Genomic DNA, 23,200 nt, shown 5'->3' on the forward strand with positions numbered 1-23,200 from the left:
GTTGAAAGGCTCCTCACATTTCCCCATTGTTTACACCAGCAGCGAGAGCGATTCGGACAGAGAAAGCGACGATTACCCCATTAATTTGAGCCAGGATGAAAGATTCGTGGATGAGGTACGTCAGAGTGAAGGACTAGAGTGCAGTGCAGGACGCATATTTTTTCACTCTGACCGTAACTTAGGTACAAGCTGGCTCATTGGATTCCACATTCTCTCCTTTTTGTATTGTGGATCACGGATTTGTATTTTAAACCACCTCGGATTCTATATCCTCTTGAAAATGAGAGTCGAGAACGCGAAATGGAAATTCACAGTGACTTTTATCTCCACGACAATACATCGGCGAAGCACTTTAGCTACGGAGCTAACGTGATAGCATCGGGCTTAACTGCAGACAGAAACAAAAGAAATAAACTCCTGACTGGAAGGATAGACAGAAAATCAACAATACTATTAAACCATGGACCTGTAACTACACGGTTAATGCTTTCCAGCCTGGCGAAGCTTAACAATGCTGTTGCTAACGACGCCATTGAAGCTAACTTAGCAACGGGACCTCACAGAGCTATGCTAAAAACATTAGCTATCCACCTACGCCAGCCAGCCCTCATCTGCTCATCAACGGGGATAGCAGATCCATGCTATGTGTCATACTTGTCACACTTGATCGTTCCAGTGATCGACGGAGCGACGAAGGACTTCACCCGATCATCAATGCGGTCGGCGGCTAGCATCGGATAGCGCGTCTGCTATCCAAGTCAAAGTCCTCCTGGTTGTGTTGCTGCAGCCAGCCGCTAATACACCGATCCCACCTACAGCTTTCTTCTTTGCAGTCTTCATTGTTCATTAAACAAATTGCAAAAGATTCACCAACACAGATGTCCAGAATACTGTGGAATTTTGCGATGAAAACCGAGCTTTTTGTATTGGATACAATGTGTCCGAATACTTCCGTTTCAACGATTGACGTCACGCGCATATGTCATCATACATAGACGTTTTCAACTGGAAGTTTAGCTGGAAATTTAAAATTGCACTTTATAAGTTAACCCGGCCGTATTGGCATGTGTTGCGATGTTAAGATTTCATCATTGATATATAAACTATCACTGCGTGGTCGGTAGTAGTGGGTTTCAGTAGGCCTTTAAGTCGGGGTCCACGTAATCAATTCATGGTACAAATATATACTATCATCAAAATACAGTCATCACACAAGTTAATCATCAGAGTATATACATTGAATTATTTACATTATTTACAATCGGTGGGTGGGATGAGGAGGGTTTGGTTGATAACAGCACTTCAGTCATCAGCAATTGCATCATCAGAGTAATGGACATTGAAGCAGTGTAGGTCTGACTTGGTAGGATATGTACAGCGAGCAGAGAACATAGTGAGTTCAGATAACATAAGAACAAGTATATACATTAGAAATACATTTGATTAATTACATTGGGTTATTTACAATCCGGGGAGGTGGGATGTGGAAGGGGAGGGTGTTAGTCAACGGTTGAAGTTGCCTGGAGGTGTTGTTTTAGTGCGGTTTTGAAGGAGGATAGAGATGCACTTTCTTTTACACCTGTTGGGAGTGCCTTCCATATTGATGTGGCATAGAAGGAGAATGAGTTTTGACCTTTGTTAGATCAGAATCTGGGTTTAACGTGGTTTGTGGAACTCCCCCTGGTGTTGTGGTTATGGCGGTCATTTACATTATGGAAGTAGTTTGACATGTACTTTGGTATCGGGGTATCCACCCTGAGCCAGCCCACTTTGGAGGCGTGGGTTGGAGTGAGATGTGATCTGGGGTGGAGGTCTAAAAGTAACCTGACTAGCTTGTTCTGGGATGTTTGGAGTCTAGATTTGAGGGTTTTGGAGGTGCTAGGGTACCTGGAGGTGCAAGCGTAATCAAAAAAGGGTTGAACGAGAGTTCAAGGTGCTTTTGTTGACCAGAGAGGAGATTCTGTAGAGAAATCTTGTTCGTTGGTTGACCTTTCTGATTACCTTGGTTGCCAATTAATCACAGGAAAGATTGGCCTCTAGAATGGACCCTAGGTACAGCAAGGCACCTGATAACCATGTGTCTGGTGATTAAATCCCAAGTAATTTTCTTTCCTGGTGATAACAATGTCACCCACTTTTATAGTGAAGTCACTGACTTTCTTGAGATTGATTTGGGACCCAAATAGGATGGATTCCGTTTTACCTAAGTGTATGGATAGCTTATTGTCAGCGAGCCAGGTGCAAATACTACACTGAGGATTTTTTCCACCTGTTACTTCCGCAAACAGGAACAATTCACAGTCGCATGCTGATGATATGTCATTTACGTATATTAGGAACAGTAAAGGCCCTAATATACTGCCTTGGGGGACTCCACAGCTTACTGAGAGGGGGGGGGACACGGTGCCGTTCACCTCTACCACCTGTTTCCTCCCCTCCAAGTAAGATTGCATCCAGCTCGATGAGGTTTTATCAAATCCGATTGCTCTGAGCTTATCCAACAGTATAGCGTGGTTTACGGTGTCAAAGGCCTTCTGAAGGTCCAGCATTACCATGCCGCAGTATTTGCCTTCGTCCACCTCATGTTTGATGTGGTCGGTCAGATAGAGAAGGCATGTGTCAGTGGAGTGGTTAGTTCTGAAGCCGGATTGGAATTTGTACATGAGTTTATTAGTAGCAAGGTATCTATCGACCTGTTCATAAACTATTTTTTCCATTACTTTCGAAATGGAACTGAGATTAGAAACAGGCCGATAGTTACCAGGTTCTAATTTGCTTCCTTTTCTAAAGAGGGGGGTTACTCTTGCTATCTTGAAATCCTTGGGTACTTGGCCTTGTTTAATTGAGAGGTTATATATGTGTGTGATGATAGAGCCCCGAGGAATCAGGAGGAATTATTGTCATGGCCGGTGGCCTTGTTTAGGTGGAGCACGCTCAATTTATTAAGCACCTCGTCAGCTGAGACCATTTCTAGTTTGAAATTGTTGTTGATTACTCCTAGCTTTCTGTAAAAGGCTTTAATGTGTTCTACACCAAAACGACCAGAGTGGTGGGACAGCTTGTTAACTAGAGTTGTGGCTGTGCTGGTGAAAAAGGTGTGGAGTCTGCTTGCTACCTCCATTTTATCTGTAATGAGGGAAGCTGGTTGTTGAGAATTTTCCAGAGCTCACGTGGCTTATTTGTGTTTTCCTCTATATTATTGTTAATGTAATTTTTTTTTTAAGGATTTAGTCAGGTTGTTTGCCTTATTTTTAAATTTATTGCATTGCTTTTTGAGAATCAAAACTAAAAGTTCTCAAGTGGTGCTTTAAATCGAGTAGCAAATTTGAGGAATCGCTAAACACAAAAGTCACATTTTATTTTATTTCATGACTTGACTTGAGAAGGACGACTTGAAACGACTTGACTTTGTTTATTAAATGTGCATTATTTTTTTTCTAATTTCTTTAAAAGTCTGATAATGTTAGAATTTGTTATATCTACAAAGATGTGTCTTTTAGCAAGCTGTTACAAAGCTAATGGGTAATAGTAGAGAGAATACCACTTTGTAGGACTGCACCAAAAAATAATGTATTTTACTAACTTACTGACCTGTTCAATGGGTCAAACATTAACATGCATGCTAACGTAGCCTATTAAACAAACATAACATTTAAGCTATGCATCAGATCAACGTGACTTTATTTGAAGTAATATACCGTTTTTGATTTATAGACCAGGCGGACAGCAAGGCACCTGATAACCATGTGTCTGGTGATTAAATCCCAAGTAATTTTCTAATGATCAAATGAATTTCTTTTTTCTTCTAAAATTGTCTGTTAGCCATGAAATGTAAGCCGTGTTAAGGCTCATTTCATAGCATACATATGTAAAATAATAATTATCAGCTTTGTAAATGTTTCCTTTGAATATGTAATGTGAACATTGGCATTTTAAGGTCACAACTTCAGACATGCACTTCAGAGACGTACATTCTCCTCTGCTGAACTGCAGGACAAACATCCTTTCATGACAAAATTCAGGGGTGGCATGGCTGTAGAATGGCCGAATTGTAACCATCGTAACTGGGTCGATCCTGGCCTGGAGTGCTCATATTTATGTGTCCCCTAACTGCCAACCGCCATCAGTGTGACTGTGGTGAAATGTGGTGTATATGTAAAGCGCTTTGGGTATCATTCCAGGTGTAGTAAAGCGCTATATAAATACAGACCATTTATCATCCTGAGCTGTTTGCTCACGTACATAACTCTAAATAAAATGCAAATTACACTGACCTGGCCATAGACTCACACATAATAATTTGGATCTTATGTGATCTTTGATCTGAGGTATTTTGTCCTACCTTGAAACTTGGACCACATACTTTCAGCCTTGCTTAGGGCCTGTTAAGGCCTGTTCTTGAAGGTATAGTTTACAATTTTGTGATTTGGTCTTCCAGATGCTTGATTCCAAGAGCGTGAAAGAGCTGAACATCCACTGGCTGAGGTCTCAGATAGGTATTGTGTCCCAGGAGCCTGTGCTGTTTGACTGTAGCTTGGCTGAAAACATCGCCTATGGAGACAACAGTCGTACTGTAACTATGGAGGAGATTAAGGCAGCTGCTGAGGCGGCCAACATTCACAGCTTCATTGAAAACCTGCCAAAGGTAATCATGTTTTTTTTTTTTTTTATTTTGCTTGTATTTATCAAATTAATAATAATTTAGACATGTAAAAAAATTAAACATTTAAATATTGTATTTATTTTTTTAAATGTATTATCACATTATTTTGATATTCATAATTAATCATGTTCTCCATCCATCTATCCATCTTCTTCCGCTTATCTGGGGTCATATCAGGCTTCTCTCTCCCCAACTATTTCGTCCAGCTCCTCCTGGGGGATCCCAAAGCATTCACAGGCAGCTGGGAGACATAGTCTCTCCAATGTGTCCTGGGTCTTCCCCGTGGCCTCCTACCAGTCGGACATGCCCTGAAAACATCCCCAGGGAGTGGTCCGGGGGGCATCCTAATCCGATGCATGAGCCACTTCATCTGGCTTCTCCTGATGCAGCAACCTTACTCTGAGCCCCTCCCAAGTGACAGAGCTTCTCACCCTCTCTAAAGGAGAGCCCTGCCTCCCTATGGAGGAAACTAATTTCAGCTGCTTGTACCGCAATCTTGTCCTTTAGGTCCCCAACCACCGGGCCATGGCCCGGTACCGGTCCACGGACCGATTGGTACCGGGCCGCACAAGAAATTGAAAAAAAAAAAAAAATTACAAAAATTTTTTTTGTTGTTGTTATTAAATCAACATAAAAAACACAATATATAGATTATATATCAATATAGATCAATACAATCTGCAGGGATACAGTCCGTAAGCACACATGATCAAAGCTCTTCTGGAAGGTGGCGATTGAAACTCTCTCTGACTGGAGACTCTACGAGACGTTCCCAGCCTGCCAGTTTTGAATGGCATCCTCCCCTACCGCCGAAGCAAATTTACCACCAGGTGGTAATCAATTGAAAGTTCTGCCCCTCACCCGAGTGTCAAAGACATGAGACCGTAAATCAGACGAAACAACGACAAAGTCGATAATCGAACTGCAACCTAGGGTGTCCTGGTGTCCAGTGCACAAATGAACATCTTTATGCTTGAACGTGGTGTTTGTTATGGACAATCTGTGACGAGCACAAAAGTCCAGTAACAAAACACCACTTGGGTTTAAGCCGGAAAACCGTTCCTCGCCTATCCAAGTCTCATTATCATTACCAACATGAGCGTTGAAGGTCCGCAGCAGAACAACAACTGAGGGAGCACTCTCCAGTACTAACTCTAGGGAATCCAAAAAAGGGAGGGTACTCCAAACTATTAATCGGCTTGTAAACACAAACAACAGTCAGGACCTGTCCAGTTATCCGGAGGCAGCAAGAGACTACCCTCCCTTCTACTGGGTTAAACTCCAACATACAGGCTCTCAGGCAGGGGTCAACAAGTATTGCCAACCCCGCTCGTCGCTTATTAGTAACTACAATGCCAGAGTGAAAGAGAGTCTAGCCCCTCTCAAGAAGACTGGTTCCAGAACCTTTGCCGTGCATTGAGGTGAGTCTGACTAAATCCAGCACCAGCTTAGGCTATTTACCCCCCAGAGAAGTGACGTTCCATGTCCCAATAGTTGGCTTCTGCAGCCGAGAATCAGACCGCCAAGATTCTTGCTTTTGGCTGCCGTGCACCCGACCTCTGTGACCCCTCCTATGAGTGGTAAGCCAATTGGAGGGGGGAACCCACATTGCCTCTTGGGGGCAGGCCCAGCCACCAGTCGCTCGCCATTGAGCTCCACCTGTGCCCATGTTTTGTATTATCATTGGAGTCTTTTGAGCTGTGCTATGTCTGGTCCCTCACCTAGGACCTTTCTGTCTTGGGAAATCCTACCAGGATCATTGGAACATGTAATTCTCCTACCACGATTAGGTGAAATTAAGTTATTTAAAGTCCAAATCTTAATTTAATTTAATTTTCTTTTTCCCATGTTTGGAGAATCTTACAATACCACTTCTGCCTCTAGTTCTATTCCTCAGGAAAACATTATTTTCAGTAAAGAATCCCAATCTTCATTCAAATCATCCATCCATCCATCCATCTTCTTCCGCTTATCCGAGGTCGGGTCGCGGGGGCAGCAGCTTAAGCAGGGAAGCCCAGACTTCCCTCTCCCCAGCCACTTCGTCCAGCTCCTCCCGGGGGATCCCGAGGCGTTCCCAGGCCAGCCGGGAGACATAGTCTTCCCAACGTGTCCTGAGTCTTCCCCGTGGCCTCCTACCGGTCGGACGTGCCCTAAACACCTCCCTAGGGAGGCGTTCGGGTGGCATCCTGACCAGATGCCCGAACCACCTCATCTGGCTCCTCTCGATGTGGAGGAGCAGCGGCTTTACTTTGAGCTCCCCCCGGATGGCAGAGCTTCTCACCCTATCTCTAAGGGAGAGCCCCGCCACCCGGCGGAGGAAACTCATTTCGGCCGCTTGTACCCGTGATCTTGTCCTTTCGGTCATAACCCAAAGCTCATGACCATAGGTGAGGATAAGAACGTAGATCGACCAGTAAATTGAGAGCTTTGCCTTCCGGCTCAGCTCCTTCTTCACCACAACGGATCGATACAGCGTCCGCATTACTGAAGACGCCGCACCGATCCGCCTGTCAATCTCACGATTCACTCTTCCCTCACTCGTGAATAAGACTCCGAGGTACTTGAACTCCTCCACTTGGGGCAGGGTCTCCTCCGCAACCTGGAGGTGGCACTCCACCCTTTTCCGGGCGAGAACCATGGATTCGGACTTGGAGGTGCTGATTCTCATCCCAGTCGCTTCACACTCAGCTGCGAACCGATCCAGCGAGAGCTGAAGATCCTGGCCAGATGAAGCCATCAGGACCACATCATCTGCAAAAAGCAGAGACCTAATCCTGCAGCCACCAAACCAGATCCCCTCAACGCCTTGACTGCGCCTAGAAATTCTGTCCATAAAAGTTATGAACAGAATCGGTGACAAAGGGCAGCCTTGGCGGAGTCCAACTCTCACTGGAAACGTGTCCGACTTACTGCCGGCAATGCGGACCAAACTCTGGCACTGATCATACAGGGAGCGGACCGCCACAATCAGACAGTCCGATACCCCATACTCTCTGAGCACTCCCCACAGGACTTCCCGAGGGACACGGTCGAATGCCTTCTCCAAGTCCACAAAACACATGTAGACTGGTTGGGCAAACTCCCATGCACCCTCAAGGACCCTGCCGAGAGTATAGAGCTGATCCACAGTTCCACGACCAGGACGAAAACCACACTGTTCCTCCTGAATCCGAGGTTCGACTATCCGGCGTAGCCTCCTCTCCAGCACACCTGAATAGACCTTACCGGGAAGGCTGAGGAGTGTGATCCCACGATAGTTAGAACACACCCTCCGGTTCCCCTTCTTAAAGAGAGGAACCACCACCCCGTCTGCCAATCCAGAGGTGCCGCCCTCGATGTCCACGCGATGCTGCAGAGTCTTGTCAACCAAGACAGCCCCACAGCATTCAGAGCCTTAAGGAACTCCGGGCGGTTCTCATCCACCCCCGGGGCCTTGCCACCGAGGAGCTTTTTAACTACCTCCGCAACCTCAGCCCCAGAAATCGGAGAGCCCACCACAGATTCCCCAGGCACTGCTTCCTCATAGGAAGACGTGTTGGTGGGATTGAGGAGGTCTTCGAAGTATTCCCTCCACCGATCCACAATATCCGCAGTCGAGGTCAGCAGAACACCATCCTCACCATACACGGTGTTGATAGTGCACTGCTTCCCCTTCCTGAGGCGGCGGATGGTGGTCCAGAATCGCTTCGAAGCCGTCCGGAAGTCCTTTTCCATGGCTTCCCCGAACTCCTCCCATGTCCGAGTTTTTGCCTCTGCAACCGCCGAAGCCGCACACCGCTTGGCCTGTCGGTACCTGTCCGCTGCCTCAGGAGTCCTATGAGCCAAAAGAACCCGATAGGACTCCTTCTTCAGCTTGACGGCATCCCTCACCGCCGGTGTCCACCAACGGGTTCTAGGATTACCGCCACGACAGGCACCAACTACCTTGCGGCCACAGCTCCAATCAGCCGCCTCGACAATAGAGGAGCGGAACATGGTCCATTCGGACTCAATGTCCAGCACCTCCCTCGTGACATGTTCAAAGTTCTTCCGGAGGTGGGAATTGAAACTCTCTCTGACAGGAGACTCTGCCAGACGTTCCCAGCAAACCCTCACAATGCGTTTGGGCCTGCCAGGTCTGTCCGGCATCCTCCCCCACCATCGCAGCCAACTCACCACCAGGTGGTGATCGGTAGAAAGCTCCACCCCTCTCTTCACCCGAGTGTCCAAAACATGAGGCCGCAAATCCGACGACACAACTACAAAGTCGATCATGGAACTGCGGCCTAGGGTGTCCTGGTGCCAAGTGCACATATGGACACCCTTATGTTTGAACATGGTGTTTGTTATGGACAATCTGTGACGGGCACAAAAGTCCAATAACAAAACACCGCTCGGGTTCAGATCCGGGCAGCCATTCTTCCCAATCACACCTCTCCAGGTTTCACTGTCGCTGCCAACATGAGCATTGAAGTCCCCCAGTAGAACGAGGGAATCACCCGGGGGAGCACTCTCAAGTACTCCCTCGAGTGAATCCAAAAAGGGTGGGTACTCTGAGCTGCGGCTTGGCGCGTAAGCGCAAACCACAGTCAGGACCCGTTCCCCCACCCGAAGGCGGAGGGAAGCTACCCTCTCGTCCACCGGGTTAAACTCCAACATGCAGGCTCTGAGCCGGGGGGCAACAAGAATTGCCACCCCAGCCCGTCGCCTCTCACTGCCGGCAACGCCAGAGTAGAAGAGAGTCCAGCCCCTCTCGAGAGAACTGGTTCCAGAGCCCTTGCTGTGCGTCGAAGTGAGTCCGACTATGTCTAGTCGGAACTTCTCCACCTCGCGCTCTAGCTCAGGCTCCTTCCCCCCCAGCGAGGTGAAATTCCACGTCCCAAGAGCTAGCTTCTGTAGCCGAGGATCGGACCGCCAAGTGCCCTGCCTTCGGCTGCCGCCCAGCTCACATCGCACCCGACCTCTATGACCCCTGCTATGGGTGGTGAGCCCATTGGAGGGGGAACCCACGTTGCCTCTTCGGGCTGTGCCCGGCCGGGCCCCATGGGGACAGGCCCGGCCACCAGGCGCTCGCCATTGTGCCCCACCTCCGGGCCTGGCTCCAGATTCAAATCAATTAATTGAATTTATTTATTCATAAGAATTAATTTATTGATGATTAGAGCAAAAATGTACATTTCTTTTTGTGTTTGCTTGAGCAGAAGTATGACACTCAGGCAGGCGATAAGGGGACCCAGCTGTCTGGTGGTCAGAAACAACGAATAGCCATAGCCCGAGCCATCCTCCGCAACCCCAAACTGTTGCTTCTGGATGAAGCCACGTCTGCACTTGACACTGAGAGCGAGAAGGTGGGATCTCCTTCTTTTCTAAAATACTGTAGCTCTAAATGTGTTTCAATTGAGAGACTTTTGGCTTCTCAAGGTGGTGCAGGAGGCGTTGGACAAAGCAAGGCAGGGCAGGACGTGTATCGTTGTCGCCCACCGTTTGTCTACCATCCAAAATGCAGACTGTATTGCTGTCATTCAGGGAGGTGTGGTGGTAGAACAAGGGACACATCATGAACTGTTTGCCAAAAAGGGAGTCTATCACATGCTGGTCACAACCCAGATGGGCCATTGTCCCGTCAGAATGTCATGATCCGTTGCCCGGATTATGTTTTGTTTAGTTCGAGATTTCTTTAAGTTGTGATTTAGTTCTGTTTCAGCACCCTGTTTTTTTTCTTTGTTACCATGGGTGCTGATTGTCGTCACCTGCCTCTGATTAGTGGTCAGGACACTCACCTGCTCCCGGTCACTAATCAAAGAGGTATATGGTCGTGCCTCGCGCCACCTCTGCCTGGCAGTCTTATTCGCAACACCCGACAATTACTTGGGATGTATTTGCTTCCTGCTCTTTTTGTTAGCTAGTCTTTTTACTCAGCCTTTGCCGTAGCTTCCTGTGCCATCGGCACATTTTGTATGTTCGTATTTTGGCTTGAGTATTGGAATAAATCATGTTTCTTACCTGCATGCTGTAGGTAGAGTACAAGATCAATCACTGACCCTAAATTTTTTGATGAAGCCTAAAAAGATGTGGTTATGGTTTCAGTTTATTTCAAACATGCATCACATATTTCCAGTTTTTCATTGCAGCATGTCCGAAATAGGAGTAGGAGGAAGCAGAGCTTATTTATAACAGGTCTTTAAAGGGGAACTAAACGGAAATAAAAGTCCCCTTAGAGCGGCGCGAATGGGAGCTCCACTATTTCGCCCATAAAATCTAACAAATAACCATTCAAAAAGCTCCAACAATGTAAATGGAGTTTACATTTCATGATTTGAATTTTTACCAAATATTAGTGATATTAGCTGTGTTTCCATTACCCTTAGAAATGCGCAAAACCTAAATATCGCTATAAAAACTGGTAATATTTAGAAAAACCTCTCAAATATCGCAAAAACATTTTTGCGCTCTCTTGCGGTGGTTTTTTAAACGTTTTGATATTGAAGTTTTTTGCAAAAGCATGATGACACTTTTTTCGCATTTAAGGGGCACCTAAACACCATACGGACAGGGTGCCCATGCAGGATTTAGAGCAAACGGGTCTTCTTGGTCTTTGTTTCCAATCAGTCGGCCGCACCGGGCCATCCTCAGGCTCGGAGAGATCACCCGCTGCCTTTGTCTTCTATCGACGTCACGTAGCAGTGGCTGTAATATCTCCCTTAAAGTGGAATCTCGCAGGATGAGATTTTACAAGAATTACGGCTCATGACGCAAAACACCCTTTAATGGAAACACCTGCAAGTCGCAAATGTACTTAATCGAAATTTTTGAAATATCGCTTTTGTTTTGCAAAAAACTACAATGGAAGCGCAACTATTGTTATTATAAGCGCTAACGCAGTCAAGCTATTTATAGCGGCGCTGTGATAAATTTGAGGGTTTGGCTCCCCAAAACCCTGAAATGCATAGAAACATGTGTATCTCGTATATTTAAAAAAACTAAATGCTTTGATTTAATTGACATTATTTCACACATCATATTAGCCTCTGGGCCCTGGCCCCTGAGGTCACTTGGTGGTCAGTAAGGAATGGGAAGTCAAGATAGCATTTAGTCATGAACATTGATAAAGTACTGTAAATTAAACAAAGATTTGCAGTTTAACACCCAAAAAACTAAATGAAACACTTGAACTTGTGTATACATGTTTAGATCAATGATTACATCCATGTATCGTAACTAGCCTGAACTTGAGCATATAGGCCTGGCCTACTGTATTCTATACATATAAAGTGCTGTAAATTAAACAAAGCCTGTCTGGGGACACCTTTACTGAAGAGGACAATACTTAAATGAAATTTAAGTAAATAAAGTGCTGTAAATGTAACGATTGGGGATACTTTTACTTTAAGAGGAAACAAATGAAACACTTGTGTGTATACATGTTAAAAGCTGAATAGGTGGAACTTGAGCATATACTGTATTATATGCATATGAAGTGCTGTAACAAAGCCTGTCTGGGGGCACTTTAAGAGAACTATAGTAAAATGAAACACTTTTTTGTGTGAACCCAAATGAAAAGATGAAGAGAAAAAAAGGAGAAAAAGTGCAAAACATTCCTCTTTCCCTCAACCCCGTCATGTCCTCTTTGGTGTTAAACCAGGGCTAAACAGTCAACAGCTTTCCCTCTCTTCCTCACTGTGCTGCTACTTCTTCCAAGAGTACTTCTTCTTGTTACTCCTTCAGCACTGAGTAGCTCTTTGTCTCTCAAAGCAGTGCTGTGAAACCCTGAACAGGACTGCTCAAAGTTGAGAGTGATCAGGAGCTCACTCCTCATGAGCTCCACTGAGCACCTGGACGCGGTGGAGTATCTGCTGTGGACATTTTGTTAAACGCGCGGTGCACCCTGGTGCGGTCAGCAGCGTAACTAGGCAACCATCATGACAGACACCACAGAGGGGCGGGGCTGCGTGCAGGCAGACGGAGTCAGAGAGGATTTGACACAGAGGAGAACGAAGCATGGAACAAAGAGGAAAATACGGAAGAAACGGCGTCATTTCAATCCCAATTACAGGTCCATTACGTATTTTACGGGGCGGGTGGCAACCCTACCCGTGTGTCCCTTTGTTTACATCATGGAGTGGTCTGCTGCTTCCTCGCTTCCTTGTTCCCTGTAAGTTTATTCTACATCAAAAATCGTGCATTACACCTGGACAGAAGAAATCTGAGTAGGCATTCTGACAAGTTGGTACACTGTGACAGCCCCGAAAATGACCAGAACAACATGAAGGGAGGCTTCCACCCTGTTTCTGTGTGAGGATTATGAGACATGTGTGTGTGACAATCATTGCAATGGTACTTTAACTTAACATTTTTCATCAATTGGGAATATATGGACATCCATGGTGAACGATTCTTCCGTCAGAATAAACTCAACATGTCTCAGTGAACTTTGAAGCTTCTGAGGCTAGTTTAACATGCTTGTTAGTTTAGCTTGTTAGCTGCTAACAAAGAGAAATGGAAGTTATCAACATATCGCTAAGCAGAGATCAAGTGCTGTGATAAACGGTATTGCAGCTGCCATTTTTAAAAGTTAAGTATTTGTATTGCTCCATTTGTAGTGCAATAATGTTGACTGTAATGTTTGTGTTATGATCTACTTCAGTAATTGGTTCTTTGCTATAATTTTTCGCATCATATTTGTACAATGCGTATTTGCTGATGTTTTTTCATGGTTCTTTTTGTTGTCTCTCCTATTCACCTCTTATCCGATCGTCTTCTTTTTATTCCTTCCTGCTTCAGGCTGGCTGCACCAAACAATAATATAAATCAATTTAATAAAGTCGAATACAAATAAGGCAACAAGAGAAGTATCCCACACTCCCCAATTCTGTAAAGCAGATGCTGCTAAAGGGGCATCAACAAAGTATTAAAAGGCTGTGAATACGTATTTACATGTTTGTTTTAGTTTTTTATTTACAACATTAAAAAAAAAACGTTCTCACATTGTCATTATGGGGTATTGTGTGTATAATTTTGAGGATAAAAATGAGTTACAGCTCAGTATTCCCTTTTGGAATAAGGCTATAAAATAAAAAAATGTGGAAAAACTGAAGCACTGTGAATAATGTCCGGATGCACTGTAGTTATACCTTACTATTAAACAGGCACTCTAGGCCAGGTCGCTTGGCAAAAACTAAACCACGCCCCCACCTCAGGCCTACTGGGTGTGAGATCTAGGTCCTAATGTCCGCCACAATCTCTAATTTACCATATGTCGCTCCAGTAGTCTCAAATAATCTCTGGGTATGTCATTTACTCCAACAATTAAACACCTCTCCTCAAATAAACATTACAGCAGGTACCAAGGGGTGGCACTGACTTTTTTTTTGTTTGCTAAGACTTCTGACGCCAACCGATTGTTGATCATGTAATGGAACCTTCAGTTAATCTTGTAGTTAGTTGGTAAACAACATTATCAACATAAAACGAGTGCTGATTAAAACCATTCATTCTAAACCATATGCACACATACTTTATATTGTATGGTACAGGTAACTTATTACAATGATGTGATTAATATACCGTAACACACAATAATAGTTTAATATGGTATTATTATTTATTTAGATGTTCTAAAATGCATTTGTGCAAATAAAGTCCTCCTCTTCAATACTGCACATGATCATAGCATACTCCCATAGAATGCAGGCTATGGTATGTAACTTTGTGTAAGTAGCACGTGGGACTGGCCTGTCTATTGAAAGTGAAGGAAAATAAAAAATCCAGTGAGCCCTCAGTGCTGAGATGAATATTTACGAGCTAAAAGTGTCCACAGAATTAGTCTACAAAAAGCCACATATCAAAACGACCTTCAAGTGATGATTCTTCATGTTTTCATTGATGTGTGATCTAATGGTGCAAGTAAAGGTGATGGCACCCAAAATGAAAGGTCCTGTGGCGCTTGGTTCCACTCTTTAAAGCTGAGAGGTGGTTGCTAGGTGAAACATTTCATGCAAGGAGTTTGAGAAGTTGTTGAACAACGCCACAGCGTCTGTCTGACGGCAAGATTTCCAGGCCGTGATGGAGATCACAATCCTGCAGGGGGGGGTAAAAAAAAAATAAAAAAAATTGCATTATTTCACATTTTCTGACTACACAGAGTAGAATTTCAAATTAAATGGGTCGTATACTGCTCATTTCAGGGGCTTTTCCCCAGTGGGGCACTAAACCAAGTTTCTTTTAAAGGGGAACTGCAATCTTTTTGGAATTTTCCCTATACAATCCCTTTAGGCATCAAGAACACAAACGTTTCTCACTTTTTCTATGCATTCTAATGAGGGATGTCCGATAATGGCTTTTTGCTGATATTCCGATATTGTCCAACTCTTTAATTACCGATACCGATATCAACCAATACCGATATATACAGTCGTGGAATTAACACATTAGTACGCCTAATTTGGACAACCAAATATGGTGAAGATAAGGTCCTTTTTTTTTAAAATTATAAAATAAGATAAATAAATTAAAAACATTTTCTTGAATAAAAAAGAAAGTAAAACAATATAGAAACAGTTACATAGAAACTAGTAATTTATGAAAATTAGTCAAATTAACTGTTAAAGGTTAGTACTATTAGTGGACCAGCAGCACGCACAATCATGTGTGCTTACAGACTGTATCCCTTGCAGACTGTATTGATATATATTGATATATAATGTATGAACCAGACTATTAATAACAGAAAGAAACAACCATTTTGTGTGAATGAGTGTAAATGGGGGAGGGAGAGGGAGGTTTTTTGGGTTGGTGCACTAATTGTAAGTGCATCTTGTGTTTTTTATGTTGATTCAATTAAAAAAAACCAAAAAAAACCCGATACTGATAATAAAAAAAACAGACACCGATAATTTCCGATATTGCATTTTAAAGCATTTATCGGACATCTCTAATACTAACTCGTAAAATACGTTTCATACTTGACGGCTAACAATGCAGCTAATGGGAGTAATTTATTGTGCTCATAAAGCCTTTTCCAAAAAGACGCCAACAATTCTCTATTTAGAGTGCATGATGTGACCTGAATATTAACCAAGTATTATGGTTAATATTAATGTTATTATAAGCGCCAACACAGAGGAACTACTTTTAGCAGTGGCGTGATCACAGCGAGCTAACTACCTTCTGTATACTCAGTGGCCTAGTGGTTAGAGTGTCCGCCCTGAGATCGGTAGGTTGTGAGTTCAAACCCCGGCCGAATCATACCAAAGACTATAAAAATGGGACCCATTACCTCCCTGCTTGGCACTCAGCATCAAGGGTTGGAATTGGGGGTTAAACCACAAAAAATTATTCCCGGGCACAGCCACCGCTGCTGCTCACTGCTCCCCTCACCTCTCAGGCAGTGATCAAGGGTGATCGGTCAAATGCACCTAGTGTGTGTGTGACAATCATTGGTACTTTAACTTTAACTTAATATCAGTATATCTTAACATACTGAGCTGCTGCATTGATTCTGAACTGGTGAATGTTATTTCTAGAAGTTAGTCAACTTTGACACTCAACACACACTCAAAGACACAAAAAGACGCTCTGTTTTTTAGGGGTTTTTTGGACCTGCATGAGCATTATGATGAAATCTTTATCTAAACAGGAAGATATAAACATCCCATAAGTCAGCATCCCAGTGAGCGCAGACATTGTACAGTAAGCGATTGTTTTATTATGTTGGTAGTTTGCATTTTTTGTTTAGCACTTAGAAATACTGCTACTTGCCGAATCTGCTTGTCACTCAGCTTCTAAAACTTGTGGCTCATCCTCCTTATGTTCAGACTCAAAAATATGAGGTTTTGGATCATCATTTGTCTCAAAGTAGTCTTTGTTGTCTCTCATGAAAGTCATGAGTAGTAGTGTTGTTGTTGTTGAAAGAAAAAGTGAACGTTGTGATGCGTCTGTGAAATTAATACGCCACCGTATGCTTAAAATGAGCTAAATATGTAAATGTTACTGTTACCTGTCGTTACATTACATACTTACTTACAGCATGTATACAAATCGTTGGAGTTTTTTATTGTGTTTTTTAGAGCGCTTTATAGGCTTAATAGAGCGAATATCATTACCTCCATTGTTAGTTTATTTTAGAGTAAGAAGGCATAAAAAAAGAAAAACGTGTGTTCATGTCTCACATGAGGATTGTGGATGATCAGCAACATTTTTTTTTTTTAAGTGCAATCCCCCTTTAAATAAATACTTAATCTCAAATTGTGTACAGGTTATAGTTATATTGCCCACACACACACACACACACACACACACACACAAAAGTAACAAAATAATGTTACGTTATAGAAGCAGGGTGTGGAAAAGTGTTTCATTGTACTCATCAGGAATATAACTGCCACCAAACAATACGACCAAATAAATTCTCGTTTCACTTTATTTTTATCAGGCAGTTTTTTTAGTGGACGCTTTTTCTTTTTCTTTTCCTTGCCTCCCGGTGTATACAGGCTGCCATTACTGAACAATGTTTTGTTTTGTTTATGTGCATGCATGTCAGCAAAATGCAGCCAGTCATTGGTACTTTAACTCAATAATTGACAGCCATAAATAGCAACCAATTAATTGGGAACACATGGCAATGTTTACAAAGTTCAACTTGTAATTGTGACATAATATATTTGTTCTCCTAAACCACTATTGGTATCATTGTATGCTGGTTGTCTTAAGATTTATTTGTTTTGAAAATTTTCAGCTTGAAGGTGATTTGGATAAATGGCAAGTATAGTGTGTTTAGAGTGTGGTGTAAATCCTACAATACATTAAATTACTTGATTGTTGAATTCATAGGATAAAAGGGCTGAAGTGCAGTGTGCAAAGTACAATGAAACTTCTAAAGTAGAACACAATCAACTGGGACACTGGTTAATCTCTAATTATTAACAGTGAAAATTGTCTAACTGTGCAGTTGAAGTAACATTTGAACTGCAATGCAAGTGTAAAAATAAGATAGGTTAACGACATACCCCTTTTCTCCTTCTTCTACATTCATGTTATGGCTGCTCAGTACAAATAAGGCTAGTGTCAGAGACCTGTGTGTCGCTTACTTATGTCACAATAAAATGCTCACTGACCTAAAGTCTCCCATGATGTTAAAGTTCAAGTACCACTAACAGTCACACACACACACTAGGTGCGGTGAAATTACCCTCTGCATTTGACCCATCCCCTTGTTCCACCCCCTGGGAAGTGAGGGGAGCATTTAGCAGCAGCGGTGTCCGCGCTCAGGAATCATTTTGGGGACTTAACCCCCAATTCCAACCCTTGATGCTGAGTGCCAAGCAGGTAGGTAATGGGTCCCATATTTATAGTCTTTGGTTTGAACTCACGACCTACCAGTCTCAGGGCGGACACTCTAACCACAAGGCCACTGAGCAGATGTCTTAATCCAAACTCCACCTCTGCAACTTTAGATGAATATTTTTCCTCAAATTTGGAGTTTGACGACAATGAATGTAAAGTAGAAATTCCACATACAATTCCGCTCCCTGCATTAGGGATGTATGATGGCATCGATGAATCTACCTGTCATTGTTGATGCGGTAAAAGAAGCCGTAGCCGTGATGCACCATGGGAGCAACAGCCCCCAGCACTGTAGTGTAGCCCACCAGACTGGATGACAGCACAAAGTTCCCACCGCCTCCACTGAAAGCAGAAACACAGCAATTGGAAATGTTTTGTTTGTTTTCGGCTTTTCACGATTATAAAAAAATATCAAAATTGAAAAGAAAAAAAGGAATACTGGGCCGCGCAATGTGCATGCAAATTCCAGAGCTTGTGACGGTGAAACAGATGAGTAGCGAATGAGTGGAAAAAAGATAACATCTACTAGAAGTTTGGGATCTTTGCATAGTTGCTACTTTTTTTGACACAACGCTAATGTGCCTACTCAGTACACTGGTGTTGCCAACTTGGCGACTTTGTCTCTAAAACTGGCGACTTTTTTGTAAAGAGCTACTAGTGACAAATCTAGCAACATTTTCCTGTAATTGGAGACTTTTTTGTGTTTTAGAGACTCTGACACGCAGAAGTACTGTCCTTAACAAGCATTGACAGGTGCTGCCATGAGCCTCTCCCCATTCCAAATCACTAACAGGTGCTGCTGCTGCGCGGGCAGCGGTTCGCGGATGCGCAAATCATTTGCAGTCTTTATACCATACAATACCATAGCAACTTTTATTTATAAAGCCCTTTAAAAACAACCACGGTTGAAAAACAAAGGGCTGTACATCACAAAGACTTTTTGTAAACAGCTACATGCATTGAAGAGGCATGATTTCTCTTTAACGGAAAATAAATGTGTGTGTCATCGGCATAACAATGAAAAGAAATGTCATGCTTTCTTAAGATTGATCCCAGGGGAAGTAAGTAAATAGAAAACAGCAGTGGTCCTAAAACTCAGCCCTGTGGGACCCCACATGTCAAGGGAGCAACAGAGGATTCAGAACCAGCAACATTCACAGAGAAGGTTCTGTTTGGTAAATATGACTTCAACCAACTCAAAGCAGTACCACAGATGCCCACTTGATGCTGTAGGCGGTTAAATAAGATATTATGGTCCACTATATCAAATGCTACTGTTAGATCGAGTAAAACTAAAATCCGTTGCTCGGAGGTTGTCATTAAAAACCCTTAATAATGCCAACTCGGTACTATGGAGGGGTTTGAACCCAGACTGAAAGACTTCTAAAATATCATAGTCCTCTAAAAAAGTATTTAACTGGGTAAAAACAATCTTCTCCAAGATCTTTGCGAGGAAAGGCAGCTTAGAAATGGGTCTAAAATGGGCTAAAACTGAACTGTCCAGACCAGGTTTCTTTAAAAGCAGTTGAACCACGGCGTGTTTAAAACTGTTAGGAACCACACCAGAAGACAGATTGGCCTCAAATATAACAGGCATATGGTCTGAAAGCACATTGTCACAAATGTCCAATGCATTCCAATTGTACTGGGAAGTCAGAATTTCCGAATTCCTAACGAGTTTAGGGCTGCAACTAACAACTAATTTGATAATCGATTAAGCTGTCGATTATTACTTCGATTAATAATCGGATAAAAGAGACAAACTACATTTCTATCCTTTCCAGTATTTTATTGAAAAAAAGCAGCCTACTGGCACCATACTTATTTTGATTATTGTTTCTCAGCTGTTTGTAAATGTTGCAGTTTATAAATTAAGGTTTATAGAAAAATTAAATAAAATTTAAAAACACAACAAAAAACAAAAAAAATAAAAGTAGCCTCTGAGCATGCGCATAGCATAGATCCAACGAATCGATGACTAAATTAATCGCCAACTATTTTTAATAATCGATTTAAGCGAGTTTGCAGCCCCAAACAAGTTTAGACAGGAATTTTAAATATAAATGTTTCTTTAATGTCACACTTAAATAAATGACGGAATTTTATTTGCCTAATGTCACTTGCTCATCTAGTCTGAGTCTCCTGTGACAAAAGTGAAACATCTAGCTAACTAGCGCAACATGTCAGTCAGCGCAGAGAGGAGAGCCCCAGACTGCAAATGAAATGTGCATGTGCAAAGCTGTCACTTTTCCCACCTTGGTTTAAAGAGCGAGATGTAAATATTTCTTCACTATCATGTCAAGCTAATATAAATCACTGCAACGTCCCAATTCCATCGTTCATGTTAATGAGCCAGCCGTTAGATTTGGTTCATATATGTATATATATATATATATATATATATATCACAACCCTCCATTCTTTTATCAAATTTGATAGTCTAACATTTAACATTGCAGAACAACATTGATTTAAAAGAAAACAACTTAAAATAAATAGAAAAAAGTTACTTCGCAGTTTTAATGATGCTTACCGTTTTTTAACTAATTTTTGTATCTCTCGTACAGCGTCCATTGCAATAAATTATGCAAATGAGGCCATCACAGCTTCTAGCAACTTTTAGGACAGCCAATAGCTACTTTCCTGACTGAGAAGTTGGCAACACTAAATCACGAAACTCAAAAAAATAAATAAATAAAGCGTATGATTCATTCGTTCACGTAACCGCGGACGAAGTCACATAATTGGCCAATGAAACGGAATCCGCTGTTAAATGCAAAATATCTGAAAAAAAATGACATAAACATTAGTGAAATGCTGTCATTGTGAGGCAAAAGAACATTTGTTTGAGAAAACATTGTGTCCGGGACTACTCATTCCTCCCCGACACAATGAACCGCCCCTTCCTGAACTGAGCAATGTGGAGACGGCCAGTTGAAACAGTGGCTAAACTACAAAGCTAAAGCTAGCAAGAACAATACATACGCTCACAACACATCGCATCTGCTTGTGTTGTTGTGGACAACATCATTAATGTAATCATGAATGTACAAACAGCAACTTGAGAGGCTCTCGCTCTCGCTCGCTTTTTTTTGGTGCGCCACATCTGGTCTGACTCCACCAATAAAATAAAGGTTTTAAAAAAGTACCTTACACAAGCATAATGTACGTAAGCATCTTTTGATACTTTAACACAATTATTATGCTTTGACTTAAAATACTTAGATTTAAAATCGTCCAAAGATGTATTGCACTGATAAATGTGAGGATTTTTGCATTTTACTAAACATTTTTTTAAATTGTATTTGACACAAAAAACAATCTATGGTGGTAAAAAAAAGTGTAAACGGTAAAAAAAAAAAGGAATTAAAAACAATGAAAACTGAATTATTATTTTTTTTATATATATTGCTATTCATCCATCCATTTTCTACCGCTTGTCCCTTTTGGGGTCGCGGGGGGTGCTGGAGCCTATCTCAGCTGCATTCGGGCGGAAGGCGGTGGTGTACACCCTGGACAAGTCGCCACCTCATCGCAGGGCCAACACAGATAGACAGACAACATTCACACTCACATTCACACACTAGGGCCCATTTAGTGTTGCTATTACTATTATTAAAAATTCTTGTGGTTTGTTACTCATTTAACATTTCTAACTATATTTAAATTTGAGTTTTTGTGGTACAATAAATACTCATGTTTTCAAATAAAAATTAATTGTGCTAAAAATCTGTATTAAAATATCAATTAAAATACTGATTATTATTTTTGTCATAATCATCCAGCCCTAAAATGAGGCGCTCACAATTTGGCAGCATCACTTTACCTCTTTTCATAAAGGGGGTCTGTGAAGAGAGCAGGGGTGGGACGTCCCTCCTCTTTGGCGATTAGATACAGCCCGAGAAGATGCCTGTCAAAACCTGGCAACAACATCACAGTTGTACTTGATCACTAAGAGAATACTTTCCTTTAAAGCACAGGTCTACAACAGAGGGTCACAGCCCCTAGAAGGTCCACAGAGGTACTGCAGGGGGGACAAGTATTTTTTAAAAAATATATGTTCAAGTATTCCCCCCCCCGATCTAGTTGCCAGCTGGAGATTACAATGCCAGGTGCTAGCTAGCGATTATAGCGCGAGTTGCCGACTGGCGATAAGCACACCAGTGCCAGCTGGCAATTAGTGCGCTAGTTGCAGGCTGGGGATTAGTGTGCTAGTTGCCAGCTAGTGATTAGAGCACTAATTCATAGCTGGCTATGAGTGGGCCAGTTGCCAGCTGGTGTTTAGAGCACTATTTGCCAGCTTACGATTAGAGCGCTAGTTGCCAGCTTACGATTAAGAGTGCTAGTTGCCAGCTAGCAATTAGAGCATTGGTTGCCAGCCTTCAATTAGAGTGCTAATTGCTAGCAAACTACTAGCAGCACAATACTGTATTTTGAATCTCGTTACCTTAAGAACCAGTTTAATGTAAAATACAATCATAACTCCACAAAAGATATATAAGAAGAGGGTCCCCGCTCTTTCGCTCCATCAGTTTGGGGTTCCTTGGCCAAGAGAATGTTGAAGACTCATGCTCTATAGTTCAAAATGCCAAACAAGGAAAATTCTAAACTTGCCTTTGCCCTCTTGGCCCTCCGCCATCAGCTTGTTGTGTTTGCTGACGGCCTGCAGCATGGCTTTCCTCTTGTCCTGAATCTGAGAGTGTAATGTTGATAGAACAGGTCAAACATACGCTCCACTACGTGCGGGTACTTACACTGCACGCGGGGTCCACCATGGCTTTACACCACTTGAGCGCCTCGCTGGTGCAGGGCCGCATGGTCTCTGTCCTGCCGTGGTAGAACCTGCGGGTCATTGATGTTTCGTAGCAGCTAGCTGGTCTGAAAAGGGACAGCAGATAAGTATCAACAAATAGCACACGGTACTATTGTTTGAACTCTAATGTACATTTTGTTCATTTTGTAGTAGCTGAGCTGCATGGCCAGCTGAACAAAGGTATCAGGATGTAGGTTCTTCTTTTTGATGGCCGACTTTCCAAAGCCTGTGAAGGCGTAACACACAAGCTGGAGGTCCTGCGTCTGTAAAGTCAGAGATAACACAGACGCACAGCTGTAAATATGAACGTCAATATCATACCTGTTTAAGTCGACATAAGCAAAATAGTCATAATCTTTTCTGTCATGGAAAAATAGAAACTAGAAAATTGCTGTTTATTTTGC

At 42.7% G+C, this 23,200-nt stretch overlaps 2 protein-coding genes across 8 annotated transcripts in view; one reads left to right on the forward strand and one right to left on the reverse strand.

Annotated features, from left to right (window-relative positions):
- The window catches only part of LOC133659920 (ATP-dependent translocase ABCB1-like), a 51,118-nt gene extending 40,269 nt beyond the window's left edge, over nt 1-10,849 (forward strand). For both annotated transcript variants that reach the window (XM_062062804.1, XM_062062805.1), the window contains 3 exons: nt 4,439-4,645; nt 9,844-9,990; nt 10,064-10,849. In XM_062062804.1, the coding sequence (XP_061918788.1) occupies nt 4,439-4,645; nt 9,844-9,990; nt 10,064-10,279 (570 nt within the window). In that variant the 3' untranslated portion in view covers nt 10,280-10,849. The remainder of the gene's footprint in view (nt 1-4,438; nt 4,646-9,843; nt 9,991-10,063) is intronic.
- Nucleotides 10,850-13,584: 2,735 nt separating this feature from the next.
- Nucleotides 13,585-23,200, reverse strand: part of crot (carnitine O-octanoyltransferase) — a 38,277-nt gene continuing 28,661 nt past the window's right edge. For 4 of the 6 annotated variants that reach the window (XM_062062816.1, XM_062062818.1, XM_062062814.1 and 1 more), the window contains 6 exons: nt 22,929-23,059; nt 22,738-22,861; nt 22,598-22,676; nt 21,810-21,903; nt 18,206-18,325; nt 13,585-14,719 (listed from right to left, as the gene is read on the reverse strand). In XM_062062816.1, coding sequence (XP_061918800.1) covers nt 14,599-14,719; nt 18,206-18,325; nt 21,810-21,903; nt 22,598-22,676; nt 22,738-22,861; nt 22,929-23,059 — 669 coding nt within the window. In that variant the 3' untranslated portion in view covers nt 13,585-14,598. The remainder of the gene's footprint in view (nt 14,720-18,205; nt 18,326-21,809; nt 21,904-22,597; nt 22,677-22,737; nt 22,862-22,928; nt 23,060-23,200) is intronic. The other 2 variants (XM_062062812.1, XM_062062813.1) reach the window with 1 other exon arrangement.

The sequence above is a fragment of the Entelurus aequoreus genome, linkage group LG11, assembly GCF_033978785.1.
Source record: "Entelurus aequoreus isolate RoL-2023_Sb linkage group LG11, RoL_Eaeq_v1.1, whole genome shotgun sequence".
Classification (NCBI taxonomy): Eukaryota; Metazoa; Chordata; class Actinopteri; order Syngnathiformes; family Syngnathidae; genus Entelurus; species Entelurus aequoreus.